Source organism: Poecilia mexicana, unplaced genomic scaffold, assembly GCF_051168715.1.
Source record: "Poecilia mexicana isolate PSO_F unplaced genomic scaffold, ASM5116871v1 scaffold_2, whole genome shotgun sequence".
Lineage (NCBI taxonomy): Eukaryota > Metazoa > Chordata > Actinopteri > Cyprinodontiformes > Poeciliidae > Poecilia > Poecilia mexicana.
Genome location: NW_028263371.1, coordinates 52856802 through 52878888, shown reverse-complemented (window position 1 = coordinate 52878888; position 22087 = coordinate 52856802). Strand labels below are relative to the sequence as shown.

The 22087-nt window shown below is 36.3% G+C and overlaps 1 protein-coding gene across 1 annotated transcript in view; it reads right to left on the bottom strand.

The window, feature by feature from the left end:
- LOC148160936 (heat shock 70 kDa protein 12A-like) overlaps positions 1–17007 on the bottom strand; it is a 40745-nt gene extending 23738 nt beyond the window's left edge. The window contains exons 1-6 of the mRNA XM_088002885.1: positions 16876–17007; positions 14753–15097; positions 11882–12223; positions 5316–5414; positions 2885–3205; positions 2089–2364 (exon numbers count right to left, since the gene is read on the bottom strand). Of these exons, the coding sequence (XP_087859011.1) occupies positions 2089–2364; positions 2885–3205; positions 5316–5414; positions 11882–12223; positions 14753–15097; positions 16876–16912 (1420 nt within the window). The 5' untranslated portion in view covers positions 16913–17007. The remainder of the gene's footprint in view (positions 1–2088; positions 2365–2884; positions 3206–5315; positions 5415–11881; positions 12224–14752; positions 15098–16875) is intronic.
- Between the last annotated feature and the right edge of the window lie 5080 nt (positions 17008–22087).

The following is a 22087-nucleotide window of genomic DNA, read 5'->3' as shown; positions in this document are numbered from 1 at the left end:
AGAAAAATCAGGGGGAAGAACAAAAGCAGTTTGTTTGTTTGGTTTGCAACTAAAGTTGTTTCAGAGGAAAGATGGACAGTAAATTGTTCACTCAGTTTTTCAGTCAAGCATGAAGGTTTTCTCTGTCATGTCAGCCTTTCAGAAACAACACAGGGAAGTTTTCCTTCAAAGGGATTCATTCTTCTAGTGAATGTTCGTCTCAATGTAGTGAAAAAATTAAAGCCTTGTTTCCCTATTTAGTGCTGCCATGTCAGGAGGAAAACAAGTGAGGCTCAGATTCCTGTTAAAGGGTTTGAAGTTAAATCATTTTTAATAACAACAGGGATAGGGACATTGTTTAGTGAATAAAAAACAACAACAAATGGGGGGTTTGAATTGAATAAGGAAAAAATACTGCTTGTGTTCACTGTTTTTTTAATACTGTTATTTTAAAATCAGGATTTTATTTCTATTTCCTGGTTGTTTTTCATTGGAACTGCACACTGAACATAGAAGTGTTTCTTTTCAATCTTAGGTAAAATATTTATAGGCTATGTCTTAATCTGAATGAACTGACATCATTTTTTCTAGCAGGGTTTATAGTCAAGCTCCTGCTCTTGACCTGATGCTGACCTTTGATGCTCCCACCAAGATTGGTGAGGTTTGTGTGTTCAACAGATGTGTTGTCATGCAGAGATGGAAGTTCACCTTCACGGTCACACCAGTTTCAAACTGGACAGTTATTGCAGGTTGGATAGGAGTGAATGATTTGGAATATCATGTCTAAAGATGACAGGAATGCTTCATTGGGTTTTCCCTGATCATCTCCTGGAAGATGATGAAGCTTCTTCAGTCTCTGTTCTGTTTGCATCAAAGTGTTGGAGCATCAGGTGGTTGAATCTGCTGTGAACTACCTGATGGAGTTAATAAAACATAGTTGGAACTACTTACTATAAAATTATTAAGTTTATTCTGACATTAGTCGTTTTCTTAACTTTCAGTGTCATATTAGTTCCAATAGGAGTCCTTAGGAGTTCAGTGTTTTCCTGTAGACCAATCAGTGTGTGTCCATTTGTTCCTTTAAGAAAATAACTTTATTAGTGCCTTAAACATGTTTTTTCCTCACCTTCAGATTCCATCTGGTGCAGCTTTGTTGAATTTTGAAACAGTAAATTAAAATGTTTAATTATTGAACCTGAGTCTCCTTAAGTTTGAACATGTTTTTATTGGAACCTGAAGAAACTCCTGAACAATTTGCTTGTGATGATTCTTAATCCTCAACTTCTTACCATCATGTTGTATTTATTTTATATATATTGCATTAATCACTTTTACTGTTAATTCTGTTTGAAGAATGGCCTTTTCTACAGGAACTTATTTTACTGAAGTTTGTTTTTTCTTTTGCTTTGGAATTTTTTTATGTTACAGTTTTTATATTCATATGTTATGTATCTCCAGAAAGCACAAAGTTTGTTTAAGGTGATCCATCATAGGACCAAAGGGAGGAACTGTTATGTCAAACTTTGTTTAATTTCAATCAATCAATCAATCAATCAATCAATCAATCAATCAATCAATCAATCAATCAATCAATCAATCAATCAATCAATCTTAGCTATAAAGCATCCTTCATGTGGAGCAGCTCGCTGGAAACACATAATAAAGGATATTTCTGAACTGGGTTTGAACCATCAGGTCTCAGTCTGCAGGTGCAAATATCAGAGATGTGAAAAAACTAAAACTTCTCATCTCTGGGATTCTCTCTTTTTCTCCATCTCTGTTAGAGGCTGGTGGATATTAAAAGTGATGAACTTTCATCGTTTTTCACTTCCCTGGACTAGTTAGGGGAGTCATTGCTCCTATTCTTTGGTTAATTTCTTGATAAAATAATAATCAAAATGCATTTTGTTCTTGATTGACTCAGGGTTTCACCTGAGGTAAGACTTATTTATTTCCTTAACACTATCTACATGTCAGATTTAAAATGTTAGATAATTCAAATAGTGACAGTTTAAAAATGAGAAGACTGGTGTGTTCATAGAAAACATGATAGGATCCAAGAAAGAAGAAGATTTTTCTGTATTTCTTTACTTTTACTTACTATGAGACGGACATCTTCCTTGAAGTCTTCAAAGAAATAATGTTTCTCAGCTTCTCCTCCTCTCATATTATTAAATGCTGTTTTAGCTTCATAACCAAACTTCATAAATTCTCCATGTTCATCAAACAGGATGCAGGTTGGAGTCTTTGGGGTGTCTAGTCCAAGTCCATCACTCCATCTCTTTATCTGGGTCTCTCCTCCTTCCTGTCTGGGTTTAACATTGAAGGCGTAGCCACTGAATCCTGAACCAAAGTCTATGGATATGATGAGAGAGTCAGGACCAGCTGGATGGAGGAGAGGAGAAAGTTAGAATATGATGAAAGAGAAGTTACTGTTTTATAACAAGTTACGGAAATAAATCCACAGACATAAATAATTGTTTCTATATGTTTATAATTTTATCCCTTTGATAAGAAACTAAACTGAAACATTAAAGTTTAGTCATTTTATGCAGATTATTCTGGTTCCACCTGTCCTGTGATGAACTGGTGACCAGTTTATGCTGAACCCTCCTCACCCAGTGGTTCTAGGAACCAAAACCTCAGTGTCATCCTGAATGGATAAGTTGGTAGGAACAACAGATGGATGAAAGGATGGAAGCTGGTAGTTTAAATAGTTAATAATTTTGAATAAAACCCAGAAATTTACTTTTATTTCATAACATCTATTGTAAATAGTCTTGCCATTATTTATTACATCATTTTCTTTATTATTATAGATTTTATTTCTGTAACATTTATCCTCATTATTCTTTAATGGAGATATTAACAGATATAAATTGTAGCCTATGTTTACAGTACTGACCTTTGACCTTCAGCAGCACCTGCTTCATGGTCAGGATTTCATCTGATGAGTCTTTGTAGACGGTGCAGCTGTAGGTTCCTGTGTCTCTGCTTGTTGGTTTCTTCAGGGTCAAACTGAAGTCTCCAAATTTTGATTTCTCTTTAATCTCTGTTCTGTCTTTATAAAGCCAGTGTTGATACCAATCTAAGTCCCCGTCATTAATGTAGACCACTTTGCGATTGTTGTGTCTCCACCTCACTCTGACTCCTCCAGGCAGACAGGCTGCAGTTTTAAATGGCAGCAGAACAGACTCCTCTCCTGAATCCACCTCCACCCTGTAGACTGAGAAACAAACAGATGAGCTGCACTGACAGCAGCAGAACTGATGATGTTGATGTTCACAGTGATGGAGCCTCAGTGATAATCCAGGAGAAAAACACCTCAGTCACAAAGTGGAGCTCAGGATTTAGTGACCAGATGCTGACAGAGGATCCATGTGATCTAAACTTCCTCTCAAAGACTCAGAAGAAAAGATTCACTATCATCCACATGTTGATTCATGAAGAGAAATCACTGATATGTTTCTGCTTTTTAACTACTTAACTGTTGTTTCCAATTAACTGGAGAGAAAAAAAAGTTACTGATGAGTTCAAACCAGAGAAAAAGTTTCAATGACTTCATATCATCATCCTGTAATGTGGGTTTGATTTATGTCTAGTGGATGAGAAACAGCAGGAAAGACAGAAACTCATCAGAACTTTGGATCTGGGAATTTATCAGGATGAATGGCTTAAACATTTTGATTAAGAAACATCCATTAGAAAAGTTTGACATTCAAGTTTTTATTCATTATTAGCTAATTATTAATTATTATTTGAAAGTTTTGTGCTGCACAACATCAATCTTACAAATGATAATAACTCTGCTGGTATAACAGTGATTATCATCACTCAGAATCAAAACATAGTTTTGATTTATAAAAACTTTCTGGTCTGCAGCCGAGTTGCTGTGCAGGTTATTAAATCAGATGTTTAAATACTTTAAACTGTTTCTGGCTTTATTTATTTAGAAACAGAAACAGTTTAAAGTATTTCATCATAGCAGAGGAAAGAAACTGTAAAAAATATTCATGTGTAAATTTAATGTTTTAATCTTTCATATATAAATATTTCCAATTATGAATTTGTCATTTTTGGCCTTCAACAGCAGGAATATGATGTCAAAATCCAGAAAGATAGATTGAACCAGATAGGATGGGGAAGAAGGGAAAATAAAAAAAAGCTTTTTCTCCAGCAGTGACAGAGTGTCTGGTTAGAGATGATGGGAAGATGGATGGAACTAAACTCAGGACTAAACTCAGGACTAAACTCAGGTCTAAACTCAGGTCTAAACTCAGGACTAAACTCAGGACTAAACTCAGGTCTAAACTCAGGACTAAACTCAGGTCTAAACTCAGGACTAAACTCAGGACTAAACTCAGGACTAAACTCAGGACTAAACTCAGAACTAAACTCAGGACTAAACTCAGGACTAAACTCAGGACTAAACTCAGGACTAAACTCAGGACAATCCTAGAAGGAAACAAATTGGAGGTTCAGAAGAACTTGAGACTGGAGTGAACGTCCATTTTCCAGCAGATCGACATTAAACCTAAAGCTGCAGCTACAATGTAACAGTTTAGATCAAATCAGATTCATGTGTCAGAATCACCAAGTCAAGTTTTAGGTTTTGTCACACAGAGTTATAAATTACAGCTGATATTCATCCAGTGTGACTGATCTCTTGCTTTGTTACAAAGAACAGGAAAGATTTCAGTAAAGCTGATGGAGATAAATCTCCAAAGACCTGACAGATGTGATATTAGTGAAAGATGGTACAAAATATCGACTCCAAGGTGATGAATAACATTATTGGACACATTGTTCATAAGTTTATTGCTTTTAATTTAGAAAACAATTATTGATTTCTTTCCATTTGACAATGTTGTACTATGTGTTGTTCTATTGCATAAAATCTCTGAAGGGGAATGAAAACTGTTGCAACATATTATGTTACTTTTGGCTTGAAAAAATCCAGGTGAACCTGCAGAGTGTTGATGGGAGGAAAGAGGCCATGATTTCTTTATCTTCATAAAACACAAGATGGATGAATGGATGTGTTGACGGATTACTTCAGTACTTTCCATTATAAACTTGTAGATTATTCCAATTGTCATTAACCCACAAAGACATATTGGGTTGGGTTCATGTGGGTTCAGTTCCTGATCATAGAACATTTTAGGAAATTCAGCCCAAAACTGTAACTGATAACATTGAAACCATGACAACTCTGCAGCTTCCTTCACCTTTTCTGAATCAGTTCATTGTCTGAAATGTTCACAATCTGTCAGGAAAAGTCAGAAAACCTCAGCATGTTAGGCATCAGCATTGATACTGATGTAAAAGAAACTCACCTGATATGAAATAATGTCGGAAATGAAATAAAAGGCCTCCAGAAACAGGAAGTAGAATCAGCAGAACCAGGAAAATTCTGGCCCAAGTTGGAAATTTCTCTATAGAAAAACAAAGACCAGTTAGAGATTAGACTTTTTTCTATTCTGAGATCATTTGTTTTTTTTTTTGGGTTTCCTTTTTCCCTTTTTGTTTCCTTTAGTAATTTAGTTGAAATGAAGTAAAAAGCATCTTTTAAATATATTGTCAGGTTTTACAAGCAGAATGTTTTGTCCAAATAGTTACATCTTAAGAATGAAATTCAGTTATAAAGTGTTGATGCAAATCACAAATTACTTTTCAGTAAATATTTATGTAGTCAATTCAATCCACTCATGTGACTAGAAAAGGTAAAATAAGGTCAGAAACTTCACTGTCCACCTTGCAGGGCATTTTGCCACTTCATGATAACAGTCATAAACATTCATAAAGACTTCTTCATGTTCATGACAGATGTTATGTCATGTTTATTACAGTATCTTATGCAAACCCCTTCAAATAAAGTGTTACCAAAAAGGAATTTGTTGACTTTAAATAAGAATAATCTGAATAAAGAAAAATCTGTAATCTATAGCTGTCCTCTGGTATTTAAAATCTGTAACCTGTTTTACTTGAAGCTTCACAAAATAGAGAAGATTGAACTAATTTCTTATTTTTTTCCATCCAAGTCTCAAGTAAATGCATGATAGTCTCAGGTCAGGTTCGACATCAAGACATTTATTCTTTAATATTTTAACTAACTTCAAATACAAATCAAGTTGCTTGACCTGTTGCATGTCTGTCAGTCAGTTTGTGTTTTCCGTCTCATTTATTTCTTCTTCGCAAGATTCAGACTGAAGTCAATTTGGGATTTTGAGTTCTGATTGGATGTAGAACTTGAAATGAACTGTGAGAGAATGGACATCAGAAGTAATTACACCCCCTTCATTTTCTTTTTTTTTTTTTGTTTATTTGCTTTCATTTTTCTTGTGCTGGCTGTGCTCTTAAGCTGAACTTCTCTTGCTGAGATGCGCTGTACTGCAGTGACAACGGTTCGCCACTAAGAGGGGCCGTTCAGGACAAAATCTACGTTTTGTCTCTCACACACTACCAAAAACTCACGCACACTCAAAAAGTACTCAAATTGCGTATACACACTACTAAAATGTCACACACGCACACAAACGTTAACTTTCTCGCTCACATGCACTACTAACAGCTTGCACATTCACACAAACGTTTATCTCTCACATACACAAGGCTAAAGTTGAACACACACACACACACACACACACACACACACACACACAGTACTAAGACTCGTTTTATGTATGTGTGAGAGCGAGACTCGTTTTGAATGTGAGTTGTCACGGAAGAGGCGGGGCATAATTTTTTGATCAAACTGCGCATGCGTAGATCCTAAACTATAAGTTTCGATTGTTGACTCACTGTATGTTCTATTACTTAGTATATTTGTGCTTTTAAATATATGTAGAACTTTTAACTTTCTTGTAGCTTAAATGTGCTATAGAAATAAATGAATCTGATTGATTGATTAAAAATAGCAAAATTGCTGTAGTACAATCTGCCCACTGGGTGGCAGCATTACAGGAATTATTAAGAGGTCTTGTGAGAAATTCTGTTCCCTCGTGAAAATCTGACAAATAAAAGTCAGTCAACAAACACAGGTTCCCAACACGTCAACACGTAGTGTGCATTTATAATTTTTCATTTCTGATAAAGGAGGTACTGATATTGCATTCAAAGCATGAAGAAGACCAGCAAGCAAAACATTCACAGAGTGGATGTAGTAGAATATCAGAGTACAGGAGAAACAGGATAGAAGATTTGACTGAATCAAGATCTGCTCCTCTCTTCTTCTGCAGAAGTTCAGACTGGGAAGCTAACTGGCAAATTGCTAGCCAAGTATGTGGAGCAGGAAAATAGGTTGTAGTTACTTAAATTTATGCAAACCAAATGCCCCAAAAGATTCAATTACTGCAACATGTAAAAGACAAGTGTAGTTACATTGTGTGATTTTGGCAAACAATATTCTTAAACTCATCCAAAATATTATTCAATGCAAAATTTATTTTACTTTCTGCTTACAGCAGCAGCAGCAGCAGCAGCAGCAGCAGCAGCAGCAGCATGTATTTAATACACAGATTAAAGATAAATGGTGTCGTTACTTGACATAGTTGTTCTGTTCAAAACCTTTCTGTTTGGTTGAGTAGAAATGCAGTAATGTCTGTGTGTTAAAATGTTAAACATTTACCACCCAAAATCCTCACCACTTCAAATAGTTCATTTTTTATTTCATTCTAGTTGTTGCAGACTCAACTTAAATTAGATTAACTTATAAAGCATCTTTCTTTTTCTTTTTAAATCCAAAAGTTCCTGCCACTTGTTTAAGATGATAACAAACAGCAAGTTGATGAGAATTAAATGAATTTCACTTGAACTCTTTTATTAAGCAGAATGTTTTATTTTACAGTGAGGAAGGCCGGAGTCTAGCTTTAGCAGACGGCTGGAGGCATCTGATCCACGCTTCAAACTCGGTACCTGTTTGCTCTACGACAAAAATTTGGTAAGATTAAATTTAGTCGACTAAAGAAAGTCAGACGGTTCGTTCTCCAACGAGTGAAATCTCTTGAGGTTGTCAAGTTTCTTGTTTGTTCAGATCTTGGTGGTCATTTCCACAGTATTATTACTAATTAACAGTTGATTCTTTTGTGTCTAGATACAACCTAATCATTCAGTTCACAATTGAAGTTTAATCATCAGGATTCTGCAAATTGTATATTTTCATAGTAAATTTCAATCATTCTTTTCATGCAGTCTAAGCTCCCTGAAAATGATACATTACCTTTCTGCGAACTATAATTTTGATTCCTTTGAGTATCATGATATTTTACTTAATCTGACTGATGTGATCTTCTTGAACACATACTGATGCTTCACATTGATCATTTATAAGCTTATCAGTTACAAGATGTGTACTGTCTGTTAATGAACATTAGTGAACAGATAGCATCAAAAGCTGTAGATAATTTTAAAGGTAACAAAACAATTTACAGCATTGTGACCAACTCTTGGAGTCTGGTTGTGTAATGTAAAAAACTTTCAACTTTGGGGAAAACTGAAAGATAAATATGAGCAGCAGCCTCACCTGGGCCTGTTTAGTCTCTGTCACATATTCTTAAGAAATACATTTACAGATGAGAAACTTTTACTGAAATGTATCACACTAGCAAGTGTTACAGAAAAAAAAACTGTGAGTTTCACTATTTTGGAGAAAGCATGAAGCACTGAGAAGATCAGTGTTGATACAACAACAGGAAAAAGACTGAAGCAAAGTAGCATTCACAATGATGAGAGGACAAATTCTGGAAAGGGATCGATGTTAGTTTGTCTCTCACTTTAACTGTAGAAAACTAAAAGTTAAATTTGAGTAGCCTCATGTAGGCCTGTTTACTGCCTGTCTCATATCCTTAAGAAATACATGTACAAACGAGGAACATTTACTGAAATGTATCACACTAGCAAGTGTTACAAAAAAGTATAAGAGTTTAAAATTTAAGTGACTGTTTTCGGAACAGATGAAGGAAATTACAAACTCATAGTCAGCACCGACTAGTCGTGCTACCATAAATAATGCAGTAAAACAGTTAAATTTGTTTTCCTTCAGTGGTATCTACCCGCTCCTATGCAGGGACATTCACACAAACGCTTTGGTGAGCAGGGCAAAGGTCAGTCCTCTTCCTTTATGAGGTTCTTCTTTCTGTGCTGGTCAAAAGGAGAAAGGTTTTTTTTTTGTTCAACTATAAATATTGCCCTGGGAGCTTTTTAACATCCCTCACATAAGTATCTTTGTTTGAGGATGGTCATATCCTCCTCACACAAATGGTGTGGTGTGGTGAATCTATAGGTTGTCTTATGCTTGGGGACACACGCTGGACGCATAACTGGTGTGGTGTGCAGGGCCAGGGTCACAAGAAGACAATCTGTCTAAAATGTCTAAAACCACAGATTCTATTGGGTAATTCAAAGTCTAAATAAAGTCTTTGTTTGGGGAGGGGATTCAATCACAAGATGGTCACGAGGGGTGGGGGGAGGGGTTTGATATCCATTAATATCAATTAATTAAGGCCATCAATCAATCATCCGATTAAAATTTGACAGAAGGTGGTCTATATAGTCTTCTCATGTTGTTCTGATTTTACTTGACCTAACTGCTGCCTTTGATACAGTAGACCAAGACATTTTAATATCGCGATTACATCACGATATTAAAATGATATATCGTGATGTATTGGTATCATGATGTATAGGTATTGGTGGCACTGTTCTTAAATGGTTCAGGTCTTACCTGGAGGAGAGAACAATTTCAGTCAAAATTAGTGACTCTGAATCATCTGCTGCTTCAATGCCTTATGGTGTCCCGCAGGGCTCAATTCTGGGCCCACTGCTTTTCTCTCTTTATTTACTGCCTCTGGGTTCTATCCTCAGGAAACATGGGATTTTGTTTCATTGTTACGCTGATGATTGTCAGATTTATTTGCCTCTGAAGCAAAAGGATGTACATTCTATCAAACATCTCCTGGCATGTCTAGGAGATATTAAAGCTTGGTTGGCCTTGAACTTTTTAAATTTTAATGAAAACAAAACAGAGGTGATGGTGTTTGGACCCAGTGGCTCCTGTGAGTCCTCCTCTGTTGACCTGGGACCTTTGGAGGAATATTTTAAGCCTCATGGGCCCCAAATTATGGAACGACTTGCCTTTGCAGGTCAGAGAGGCCCCTTCACTGTCCACTTTTAAAGCTCGTCTTAAAACCCATCTGTTTTACTTGGCTTTCAACTCCAGTGGGATCTAGTTTTAAATTGTATGTTTTTGTTTTTAAACTGTAAGTTTTTATGTTTTTTTTTTATTATGTTGTGTTTTGATGTACAGCACTTTGTATCAGCTGTGGTTGTTTTAAAGTGCTTTATAAATAAAGTTGGTATGGTATGGTAGTAGAGCCTTTTATACTCACAATCTTAAGAAGACATAAAAAATCTGAAGCATAAACCATTAAGCGTGGACAATCCTACAGAAATCATGATGGTGAGGAGGAGCTCTAAACATCCATATGTTTGGAGCATGCACAAGTCTGGATGCACAATGGACATGTATTAACATCGGTACACAGGCGCGGAGCTATAGGGGGGACTGGGGGGGCTGTTGCCCCCCAAACCGGCCCGGGCCTGGAGGTGCCAGGGAGGGAGGAATGGTTTCAAGTCATTGAAATATGTGATTATAGACAGAGAAAGTGCGCCCTCGCCTGTTGAGAAGGGTGTATTTAATGTTACCCCCCCCTCTCCTCCGCTCAACAGTTTCAGTTTCACTCCACGTAAGGGGCCCAGTGATTGGTTAGGGGCCCAGTGATTGGTTAGGGGCCCAGTGATTGGCCCCGCCCCCCGGCCCGACGCTGACTTGTTCCGCTACTGTCGGTACATATTGCTGACAAAGAAGAGCATTCTTTGTCTCTTCTGCTTTGCTATCATTAAAGTAAAACATTTAATAGAGAGAATATCTCATGACTCATTCCACAGAATCATCCTGTCAGTAACTTGATGCAATCTGCTGGGTTTCCTTAGAAAGAAAACTTTTAAACCAATTTGAATAATAAACTGAACTTAATGAACTGTTTGATCTCCAGAATGAATTGGTATGTATGACTGAATTTTTTTTTTTTTTTTTTTTTTGCAAAAAACACAAAAAGACAGCATTTGTTGTGATTTGGTGCTTTATAAATAAACTGAATTGAACCTGAATTGGATTTTATCAAAATGCCACTTCAGAATTCACTGAGCTTCTCAGAGCGTCCCGTCGCTAATGTTTGTTGTAACCTGAATGTTTACATGCTGGATTTTATACCTGCAGCAAAATAAGTGATTGAAAGATCTGAAATCAATTATTGGTTATGACCCAAATCATTCATTACACAATAATTTTGGATATATACTGTCAAGTTAAAACAGGAAATGGTGTATTTGTGTGAGTGCAATACCATCTCCACCCAGCTGGCACGTGCCTCACGGAAAATCAAGCACACCCGTCTCTCTCACTCAGGTCTTCAGGAGCCTATAAGGCAACTCAGCACACCTGTGTTTAGAATAATCTCTACAAACAAAGACCTCATCTTCAAGCTCCTGCAGAAACACCACTGGTAGGAACTGAACTTTAAACCTGCATTTGGAGGACCTAGCTGGCTTTACAAAAACGGATTTATGAAAGTAGTTTATTTTGTTTTGTTGTTTTTGATGACTTAAAAGTAATTTGTAATTTGTTTGTTTGTAGGTTTTCAACCTGCTTGGGTGTCATGTATTGGAAAGTACAGTGATTTAAAGAAAAAAGAGAAAAGAGGAATAAAATAGAGAAGAGTTGGTCCTGGATTTTTTCTGATGGGAGCAAGCCCTTTTCAAGTTTGGGCAGAAGCTAAGGTGATTTGTAGAGGCCAAAAACTTGACATATACTGTGAATGTGTGTGGGTACATTAAATTAGCTGACCTTTGACATTCAGCTGAATGTCTGACAGCATTTTTTCTCCCGTCTCCTGACGAAGGCTGCAGATGTAGACACCGCTGTCTTGAAGTTGAGGTTCTTTCAGAGTGAGGCTGAAATCACCAACATCTACAGCATCAGACCTCATTGATGTTCGTCCACTGAAGAGAACATTTTGAGCTTGTAGGTCGTCTCCTTCTCCCCGTTGATGGACAGTGTTGGGATTGAGGTCAAAGCGACTCCATTTCACGATGAGAATCCCTTCTAATGATTTACTCTGGCAGGGCAGAACAACAGATGAATCCCCCTGATAAACATCCAGAGTCACATCTAAAGAATCCTGAGAGGCTGGAAGGACAAATAGACAGAATAAATGTTTTAAATCAGTGTGTTAAAATGAATACACTTAAATATTAGACACTTTTCTTTCAACCATTTAACTACATAATCCAAAACACTCCCAGTTTGCTACATAATTACTTTTGGCAGGGTTATTATGACGGAATAGGGAAAAACTCTATTTCATTAACTCTATCTAGTTAATGAAATCCAGAAAAAGGATCACTTTCACAATTTCAGCATATCAATTATGTGAAGAACAGTAGACAGTAACAGTAGCCCTTTGGAAATGCAACTGTTATTTAACACCAACTGTTGGAGCCTATTAAGAATTAGATAAGTGTATTATTTGCTAAATTAATTAACACAGACTTGATGACAAATTAATGGTAGCTCAATTTTGTATATTCAATTATGTATGTATTTAATTGTTCCTTTTTTAGACCCTCCTCCTTGTCAGTGAGGAGCGGTGATTAACAGGCACAAACAGCTGTTGGGGCTGAGCTGATTGTTTGACAAAGGAGTGAGGAGCGAAATGATCTTTGTACCGCAAATTAAGTTTTTTGTTGAAGTCAACTCGGAGATTACTTTTTGTTATGTTTGTAAGTAAAAGAAACCTTTTGGAAACAGGAAAGAGTCTCCGCGAGTGCTTTATTTGCTTTGAGCGAGTCGAAACCCTCCTCCTGGTCTGCTCTGGCATTTTTGTGTTTTTTGGATATTTTGAAATGCGAGAGTGGACGTAACACCAACAAAACATTTCCCGTCCGCCCCAGCTTACTGTAAGCATTGGAGTATTAATATCATCATTAGTATTGATTCCTATTTGTTGGATTCATTTAGACCAGAGTTTGTCAAACTTTTTCAGGCTGAGGATCGTTTAACAAACAGTCACGGACCACCTAACCTGAAATTGCCCCCGTGATGACACATCTTAATATATAATGCAACTTTTGAAAATATTAGTCTCTTGACTCGTGTTGTGGTTTTCTTTGTTCATCCTAATGAGAAAAGTGGTGCTATTTGGTAAATGTGACTGGCCAGACAAAAAACAGGTCTGCTTGGGCATTTTGAGTTATTTACAGATTCTGAAAGTGTCAGCTTTCCAATGATGTCAAACACATAATAAAAGTGTCCTTTACTATCGAGTGTTGTGTGCATTAATAATATTTAGGGCTATTTGTAATTTAGAAGCACAATTAAAGAAAAACAGACTGGAGTTGCTTTAGCAGAAACAAAAAATCCTTTTCTGCCTACCGCTCACCCCATAGAGCCGTTCAAAGGAATCCAGTCGCTAGTGAAAGACACATCAACAATCAGCATCTGTGATTCTGCTTCCTCTGATCATATAAAAAGTCCTGGAGTTTTTTTCTTTCCACCGGTATCTGAAGCTTTTCTTTCATTTTTGAGTGACTTGGTCTAAAGCCAGTTTTCCATTATTATTTTTAACACAGTCCTTTGGAAAGCCAGCTGTAGCGTCACACTTTGAGCTCACAGCATGGCAAATAAACGGTCGTAATTACATGCAGTACCACTAGCGGCGCCCTCTAGTGGTCCGGGGACCACAGTTTGAGAAAGTCTGCTTTAGACTAACCCTGCTAGTCAACAACCATATTATTTGTTTTGATTAAACTATTATTTTTTCCCTTCCAGTCAGTACATTTGGTACAACTGGAGTGTGGGGATTACACAGTTTGCCAACCTGAAGAAGGTATTTCAACACATTGGTCAAGGCCACTGAGACTGAACAGCAGAGAGAGGCTCTGATTGAACAGCGCCGCCTAATCTATAACATCTTTTTACACTAAGCCTAGCTAAACTAACAGGTACTATAGATAGGACTGGGCTCCCTGCCTACAGAATTACTTTAGGGGTTTTTCCCCCCCAACATGGTAAAAACCAAAATTCTTCTCTTTTATTCCACCCTGTTCAGGTTCTGCTCAAAATGAGTCTGAAGTCAGTAACTTAATATCATTAGCTGGATATCCTTAGATAAACCTGGTTTCTTTGTTTTCTATCACAACTATAATCTAATTAGACTGTAAATAAATGTCATTGGGAGGAGCTGGAGTTTATATCAGTTATCTTTACTGCTGATGTCTCCATAAGTTCCCACCAGTAGAATCTGATACATTTCAGCCAAAATAAGTTGAATCCACAAATAAGGAAGTGATGAGATATTTAACTAATAGATGATGAAGACTCTGACAGCTGAATTAGTTTATCTGCCAACTACAGGATGATTATCAGGACAGAATATCTGTCATTGAATAATTATTGAAAACTGGAAAAAAATCTATAGAAAAATAAAATGTTTTAGGAGACATAGTTCAGTCAGCTTGATGACTTTATCACTGTTCTGTAAAACATATTTTTTACTCGGATATGTTTTTTATTTAATGAAAATCATTTGCCAAAACCCTGACCATAAATCAGCTCAATGGTTGCTGAGTGACCATATTTAACCAAGATTATTTATTAGACATTACAAACCAGGAAACAACTGGTTTTAATAACTGGGAGGTGTGAAAGGTAGCTGACCTTTGACATGCAGCTGAACCCCAGACAGAGCTGTTTCCTCCTGATTCTCAGTCATGCTGCAGATGTAGATGCCGCTGTCTAAAAGTTGAGGTTCTCTCAGAGTGAGGCTGAAGTCACCAGAGTCCAGAGCCTCAGGTATCATTGAAGTTCTTCCTCTGAAAACCTCATTTTGTCCATGTAGGTCGTCTGCTAAGGCCCGTTGATGGACAGTGTTGGGATTGAGATCAAAGCGACTCCATTTCACTGTAACAATGTCTTCTAATGTTTTGCTGATCTGACAGGGCAGAACGACAGACGGTTCCCCCTCCTGAACCTTCACTGTCACAGCCAAAGAATCCTGAGAGGCTGGAAGACAAATAAAGGACAAGTTTTAAATCAGTTTATTAAAATAAATACATTTAAACCAAAGACATGCAGTCTATAAATATTTAATTTACTGTTGATCAAACTGTGTCCCAGTTCTCTGTATTTCTAAGTGCTTTTTCAGTGTTATGAAGACTGAAAAACAGAAAAGGATCATTTTCACAATTTCAGCAAGTTAATTATTTACAATAATCCTGCATTTCTTCATATTTGAATAATACTATATATATCTGAGGATGCAAGAGGCAGAGAGGACAGAATCACCTGCTAACAACATGTAGATCTTTGAAATTAAACTTTTAGTCAACTATAATCTCTCTCCACTTCACATGAGGTAGAGCCGTTATTAACAGCTTCAGGTCTGAATGTCTGCACTTGTTCAGGCTAACATGCATACAACTCTTCTTTGGGCATTTAAAGGTCAATAAGAACATTTTAAACTATATTCTGTAACCGATAGAATCACAGAATATATTTTAAATAGTTTCAAACCTATGAGCTCTTGTTAAGAGTTGAGCTGTAACAATCTGAACAAGCTGCAGACATGAAAGAGAGACCAGAGCCCAAGACAGGCTACGATCACACAGCAGGCAAATACGACTTATATCCACTTATTTTCCTGACATGTGGCCTAAATGTGGCTTTTTCATGGCAGTCTTAATGGCTCATTTCCTATAATTTCACCCCCATAAAAATCTGATCTGAGTCACTCAATCCAACACTGTATCTGAATGAGTGACACTCATTCAGATACATATCTGATTGTTTTCAAAGTATCTGCAGTCAAAACGGTCATGTTGCATTTTATGTGACTTTTATGTCATTGATGTGAGACATGCATCATTATTCTGGAGCAGAAAAAGCCAGAATGTAAACAACAGATGAAAATTATGATTATTATTATGTGAGAATGTTGTATCACTAAAGAGAATCACATCACAATCAAACCACACAGAAGTCTCACTGCAGTTGGGTTTGCTTAACAACAAAGAGAAATATGATGCTTCCTTATAACAGACTGAATGGAAATAAAAGTGACCCCAGAATGAAACCCTGTGGAGCCCTGCATGTAGGTGGTGCTGAAGTGGAGTAAACATGGACAACATTAACACAAAGTGTCTGTCAGAGCGGAACCACTCTAACATTGCTCCTGTAATCCTAATCCAGTGTTGTAACCATGACAAAAGGAAACTGTGACCCCAAGAGAAACCTGAGCTACACAGAGCTGCTGCTAACTGCAGACCAGGATTAATAATATTATCTACTAATGAGGGGAAAGAAAATCAGCAAAAAAGATTCATTTGTGCATCTCTGAGGCAGAATGATCCACTAAACAGTTTCCTGTTTCCACTATGAACAGTTGCTTTCAGCTCACAGGGAGGCAGTTTGTAATCTACTGTCAATCAGCCGTGCCAGAACTTGTTACAGTAGAGATTTAAATTTTACTTTGACACTATTTGTTATTAAGCTTCTGCAAGGACATGATGCTACAGTGATGCTGTATGTCTCTGGATGATGTATTTACTGTAAAGAGACTCTTTAGTTGCCATAATTTTTATGCTGATTCTGAAAATGACTTCACAATAAACTTGAAAGAATCACAAGGGTTTTTTTATGACAAAGACCAAGGACCTACATTTTAAAACATTGCTGTGGCCTTAGTTGTACCTGGTAATTATTTTACTGACCATGAAGAAGGGAAAAAAAAAATAAAGATCAGCTGAATAAACTTAAGCTTGGAGAGAGGAAACATATCTTACCGTATAGCAGGAACAAAAACACAGCAAAAAGCTCCATCTTCCTCGATATAAAACACCAAGTCTTTGCTAAATTATTTCTTTATAACTCTCTGAAATAGTTTCTCTGGACAAACTGAAAGCAAACTGAAAGTTCACTCTGCTGTTGATCAAAGATCTACCAGTAAAACCAGTTTTCATTGTTCCGGGTTGGATCAGACCAGCTGGTACGTAAACAAACCAAGTCTGGACAAGAATTACAGATTAAATGATGGTGAGATCAACTAGTGAAAATCTATGGTAACACAGATGTTGGTGCTCCATTGATTTACTGATTTGAACTGAACTAAAGTGAATTTTTTAGGTGCATTTTGCTTCCAGCTTCTTCCTATGTGGGCTGATGGATGAAGATATTTGTAAAAACAGTTTTGGCATGGTTTGACCTCAAGTCACTGCTGTAGTCTAGAGTGGAATCTCATTTAGCACATATACCAAAGTTTTAATTATATTATAATAATCCATCTGACAGTAGTAGTTTACCTGCCTAAATACAGGATGATTGTACTTTAAACAAAAAAATAATTATGATCCACTCTTGTAACAGAAAACAAAATAAATATGTAATAAGGGGAGGCTTGTAGGAGAACCAGATGTAATTGAAAGGTAATAATAATGAAAACAAAGAAACTTATAATGGTGACATAAGAACAGGACATGGAGCTGAGACGATCAGGATGGAAGAAACCAGAACTGAACAACGGAGACCAAGGAGCTTAAATACTGAGAGAAAAACTAAAGAAAAGAGTCTAACCAGAATCTACAGAAGACAAGAAATAAGTAAAACAAAGTAAATTAAACTATAAAGTAAGACCTTAAAGACAAACAATAAGGAACAAACCATAAATTATTAGCATAGAAACAAGTAAATAGAATATTTATTGGACACTTAAATCCACTGAATATAAAATAATATCATGTTAACAGATAAATCAGTTAAAGTTTAGGAGACAAAGATCAGTTTGATGACTCTCATTTCTATAAAACACATTTTTCCCCTCAGGTGAGTTTCTGGTTTGATTCATAATAAGTTCTCTGGAAATGAAAATAAAAAAATGTCAGAAACTGGATCAGCAGGTCCAACACACCCACACACACACACACACACACACACACACACACACACACACACACACACGCACACACACACGCACACACACACACACATGCACGCGCACACACACCTACACACCTACACACACACACACACACACACACACACTGATGTTTGCCAAACCCTGACCTGAGATCAACTCTACAGGATCTTCCTGAAACCGCCTTGAAAAAGTATTTATTAGATGTGATCAAACAGGAAATAACGTTTCTAGACTAATATTTGTTTAAACTCAAGAGAAAAAATGATAATTTTGTTAACTGGGTGATTTTGTTGCTGTGATGCCTGGCTGTAGGAAATACAGACTCTGCATCAGCAGAGGAGTTCAGGTAATTATTGTTAATCAGAAGCAGTTTTACAGATGATTGAGGCTCTGAAAAATCAGCTCTGATGAAGAAACAGTTAACTTTTAACTTTTCTCTGATATTTAAAGACTCACTGCAGAAATAAGTTGATCCTGTTTTTAACTCAGTGGTTGGAGGGTGCAGGGGAGATGCCAGCACAATTATTAATGTTCTGGCATTTATTCTTCAAGACATGAGGGAAAAGTGAACATATTAACTCTAATGAATAATTTTTTAAAAGTATTTATTCTATATATTTAACCTCGAATGTGACACTATATTCAGGTGCATCTCAAAAAATTAAAATTTATTGAAAAAATAACATTTTGTCTCTTGTTTCAGAAAGTGACACTAATATAGATTCATTAAATAGAATGAATATTTCAGACCTTCTGTAAGTTTGATTATTATGACCTAAAGATCATAATATATCAATATATTAAAACACCAAAGCACTGAGGTTTAGGTGGGACGATCACGGCTGCCAGAATAATCCTCAGACCTTGGCATCTTCAACTGTTCCGAATGTTAAAAGCTGGTTGGATTTAATGTTGGAAATAGTGGAAATATATGAAGAAATGCTGGCCAAGATAAATAATGACAGAAAACTTCAACAAATCCTGGAACTGTTTCCTCTCCTGCAATACTGAGACAAATAAACTCCTTTGATGAACTGCTGCTTTGGAAAATACTGACGAGTGACTACTTCTGTTTAATGTGGTTGTTTCTGCCAACATTGAGGATATTTAATCTGTGAAACTTTCATTGATTTGACATGTGCTGACCTGGTTGTCTTGCTTTGTTTGTGGTTTTTGTTTTGTGAGGGTGTGAGGAGGGTTGAGAGGGATTATGTATTTATATGTATGTGTTTTGAAACAATAAAAACTTTAATAACCAAAGAAAAAAAAGGATTGAGTTGATAAAGTTACTCTGGTTTCAGAAGGGGAGTTTCAGGAAAGAAACTCTGTTGTTGTCATGGGAACCTTTTCTACATGTCAGATTAAGGGGGCAAAAAAATACAAAACATTTCTCTTGATCCTTTGAGAAGATTTGGTCTGAAGTCACTGCTGAGTTATTGTCCACAATGGAATCACATAATGTACAGCCAAAAATAAGCAGATAGTCAACCAACAAACTGGTTAAATATATGTAACTAATTGAAAATGGTGCAGGTGGTAATTATAGAAATTTGTCTATCTGCTCATTACAGGATGATTTATTTCAAACTGAAATAAAACAGAGATTCACACTTTTAACAGAACAGATGAATATTAAGAAAGTTTGTAGCAGGACCAAAAGCAGAGAAATGTAATCAAAAAGGAATAAAGGAAAGAAAAAACTCATAATGATGGCAAAGCAAAAACAAGACAAGTCTGAATCAATATCCAGAGAAGGGAAGAAAAATAAAATTAAATGACCCAAGGGAAATAAACTACAAAAACTACAAAACCTTGTAAACCACAAATTATCACAACAGAAAAAAACCAACACCAGCAGTTCATAACAGAAAAACTATCAGAATAATTATTGGACACTAAATAACATTAAATCCACTGCATGTTAGACAATTCGGCTGCAGACTCTGGAAACTGAAGGTGTTTTCAAAAGTCCTCCAGGGTGAATGTTGTCTATAGATAAACATGATTAAATTTATAAGGCAGTTTGATGAATCTCCTTCATTACGGTTCTGTAAAACACATTTTACCCTCAGGTGAGTTTCTGGAAATGAAAATAAAAAGAGAATACCAGAAATAGTGAACTTTCTATTGTACAACTAAGCTGTTATATCACAACTGTGTTGATGTGGATGTAAAACAGTTTGAAGTGCAAGTTTGAGATGCTAATATAACCGTGCATCAAAATGTAGATTTATTGTTCACAATGAGGCCTGATCTCTTGACATCGATTTGTCTGGCTGAAAACAGATTCTACATTTTTTAAGTGGAGCAGAGAAAGGCAGCAAGTAATTACTTTACTGACTGCGAAGAAGGGAGATAAATGAAGATCAGCTTCATAAATTTCACCTTGGAAAGACGACAAAGATCTTACCATAAAGAAGGAACAGAAACACGGCAAACAGCTCCATTTTCCTACATGTCCAAATCTGCCACATCCCTGAAACTCAATGACACGACTTCACAGAGAGAACAAACAGGAATCTAAAGTTTTACTCTGCAAGAGATCAAAGGCCAGGTAATAAAATGTCAGCCATAAAATGTTGTATAAGTATGGAAACAATTTCACCTGAGAAAAAGTTACAAATTAGAAATTTTAAATAAAGCAAACTAAAAAAGAACAAAATACAGTAGAGCTGAAATCGTCTCATTCTTTTGCTTTAATAAAATACTAAATGTACAGTTTCTTAACTTTTTTGAAAAGAAAATGTTTCCTATTTAGTTGGTCTAGTTAATGTTTATTCTCTTCCCAGAATAATGAAGGGGTATGTCTCTTTAAGCTCATGAGGGTGTTGATTATTGGGAGTTTCTATGTGATTGGTTGGGTGTTCAGGTTTGGATTTTTATTTGGGTTTTGATGATTTAGTTATTTAATTATGCTTCTATGTTCTTGCTGTCTACAGTTATTTGTGTTCATTATTGTCAATAAGGTTTTTCCATATTAGTTAATTCCTTTGTGGTTAGTTTCTTAGTTTATTCTTGTCTTTTGGTCTTTGTGTATTTAGATTTAGTTTCTGTAGATCAGTGTTAATTTTCTCTTGGTTTAGTTTATGGCTTCACTTGGATTAATTATTCATCTTCCCTGCTTGTTTGGTTTCTTTCAAAGCTCTTCATAATCCCCATTAAATCACCTGCATTTAATGTTATTATTTCTCAACCCATTACATAAACTATCTGGTTCTTATTGTTTTTGTCTGATTCCTCTTATTACTCTGCCTGAGCTCCATGTCTTTTTCTCCTTGTGTTCTATAAGTTTTCAGTTTTTTTCATTAAATATTTATTGTGTTCCTGTTTGCATTTGATCCAACTCTCAACATACCAAACAGCAGCAGTTTATAAAGTTTTACCTGGACCAAAGTTCAGTTTTGATGAGAGCCAAGTGAAAGTTTTTAATAAAGAGCAAAAACTTTAGTTTAGAGAATGAGAAATCAAACTGGCTGCTCAACCTGTACATAATGTGTGTTTATCCTCGTTTTATTTCCTCTAAAACTGCAGCAATAATCTACACTGCAGAGTATTACTGTTTAAAAACCAAAGTCAGATTCCTTGTCTGTGCACACAATCTTGGCAAATAAAACTATTCTGATTCTGGGCGTTACACCCCCAAGGCCTCGGGGTCCAGGGGCTGCAACATAAAATGTGTCCAGAGTAACAAGTGGAATGTAAAATGATTTATTGCAAAAGAAAGTTTCACAATACAATATAATTTAACCCCAATTAATGCAAAACGAGAGGGATTAACAAACTCAAGGATGTCAGGTGCAAATTAAAGTTACAAAATGTCCACACAAGTCAATTCAACGTAAACTCGAAATAACCCAAAAGGGGAGAAAAGGGAAGAAAAAAACACACACAAAGGGAGTCCCAAGCCTCCCAAACAAGCTTCTAGCTTGGCAAAACAATCTGAAGCAGTCAAGCTACTCAGCAGAACAAACGGGTACAAATTGGTTCAAAACAAACTGCCTAAAGCAGTTAAAACACCTAACAAGGGGGGACAACTTCACAAAACCTCTTCCAACTAGCTGCCCCACTGGAAGAATGGACTC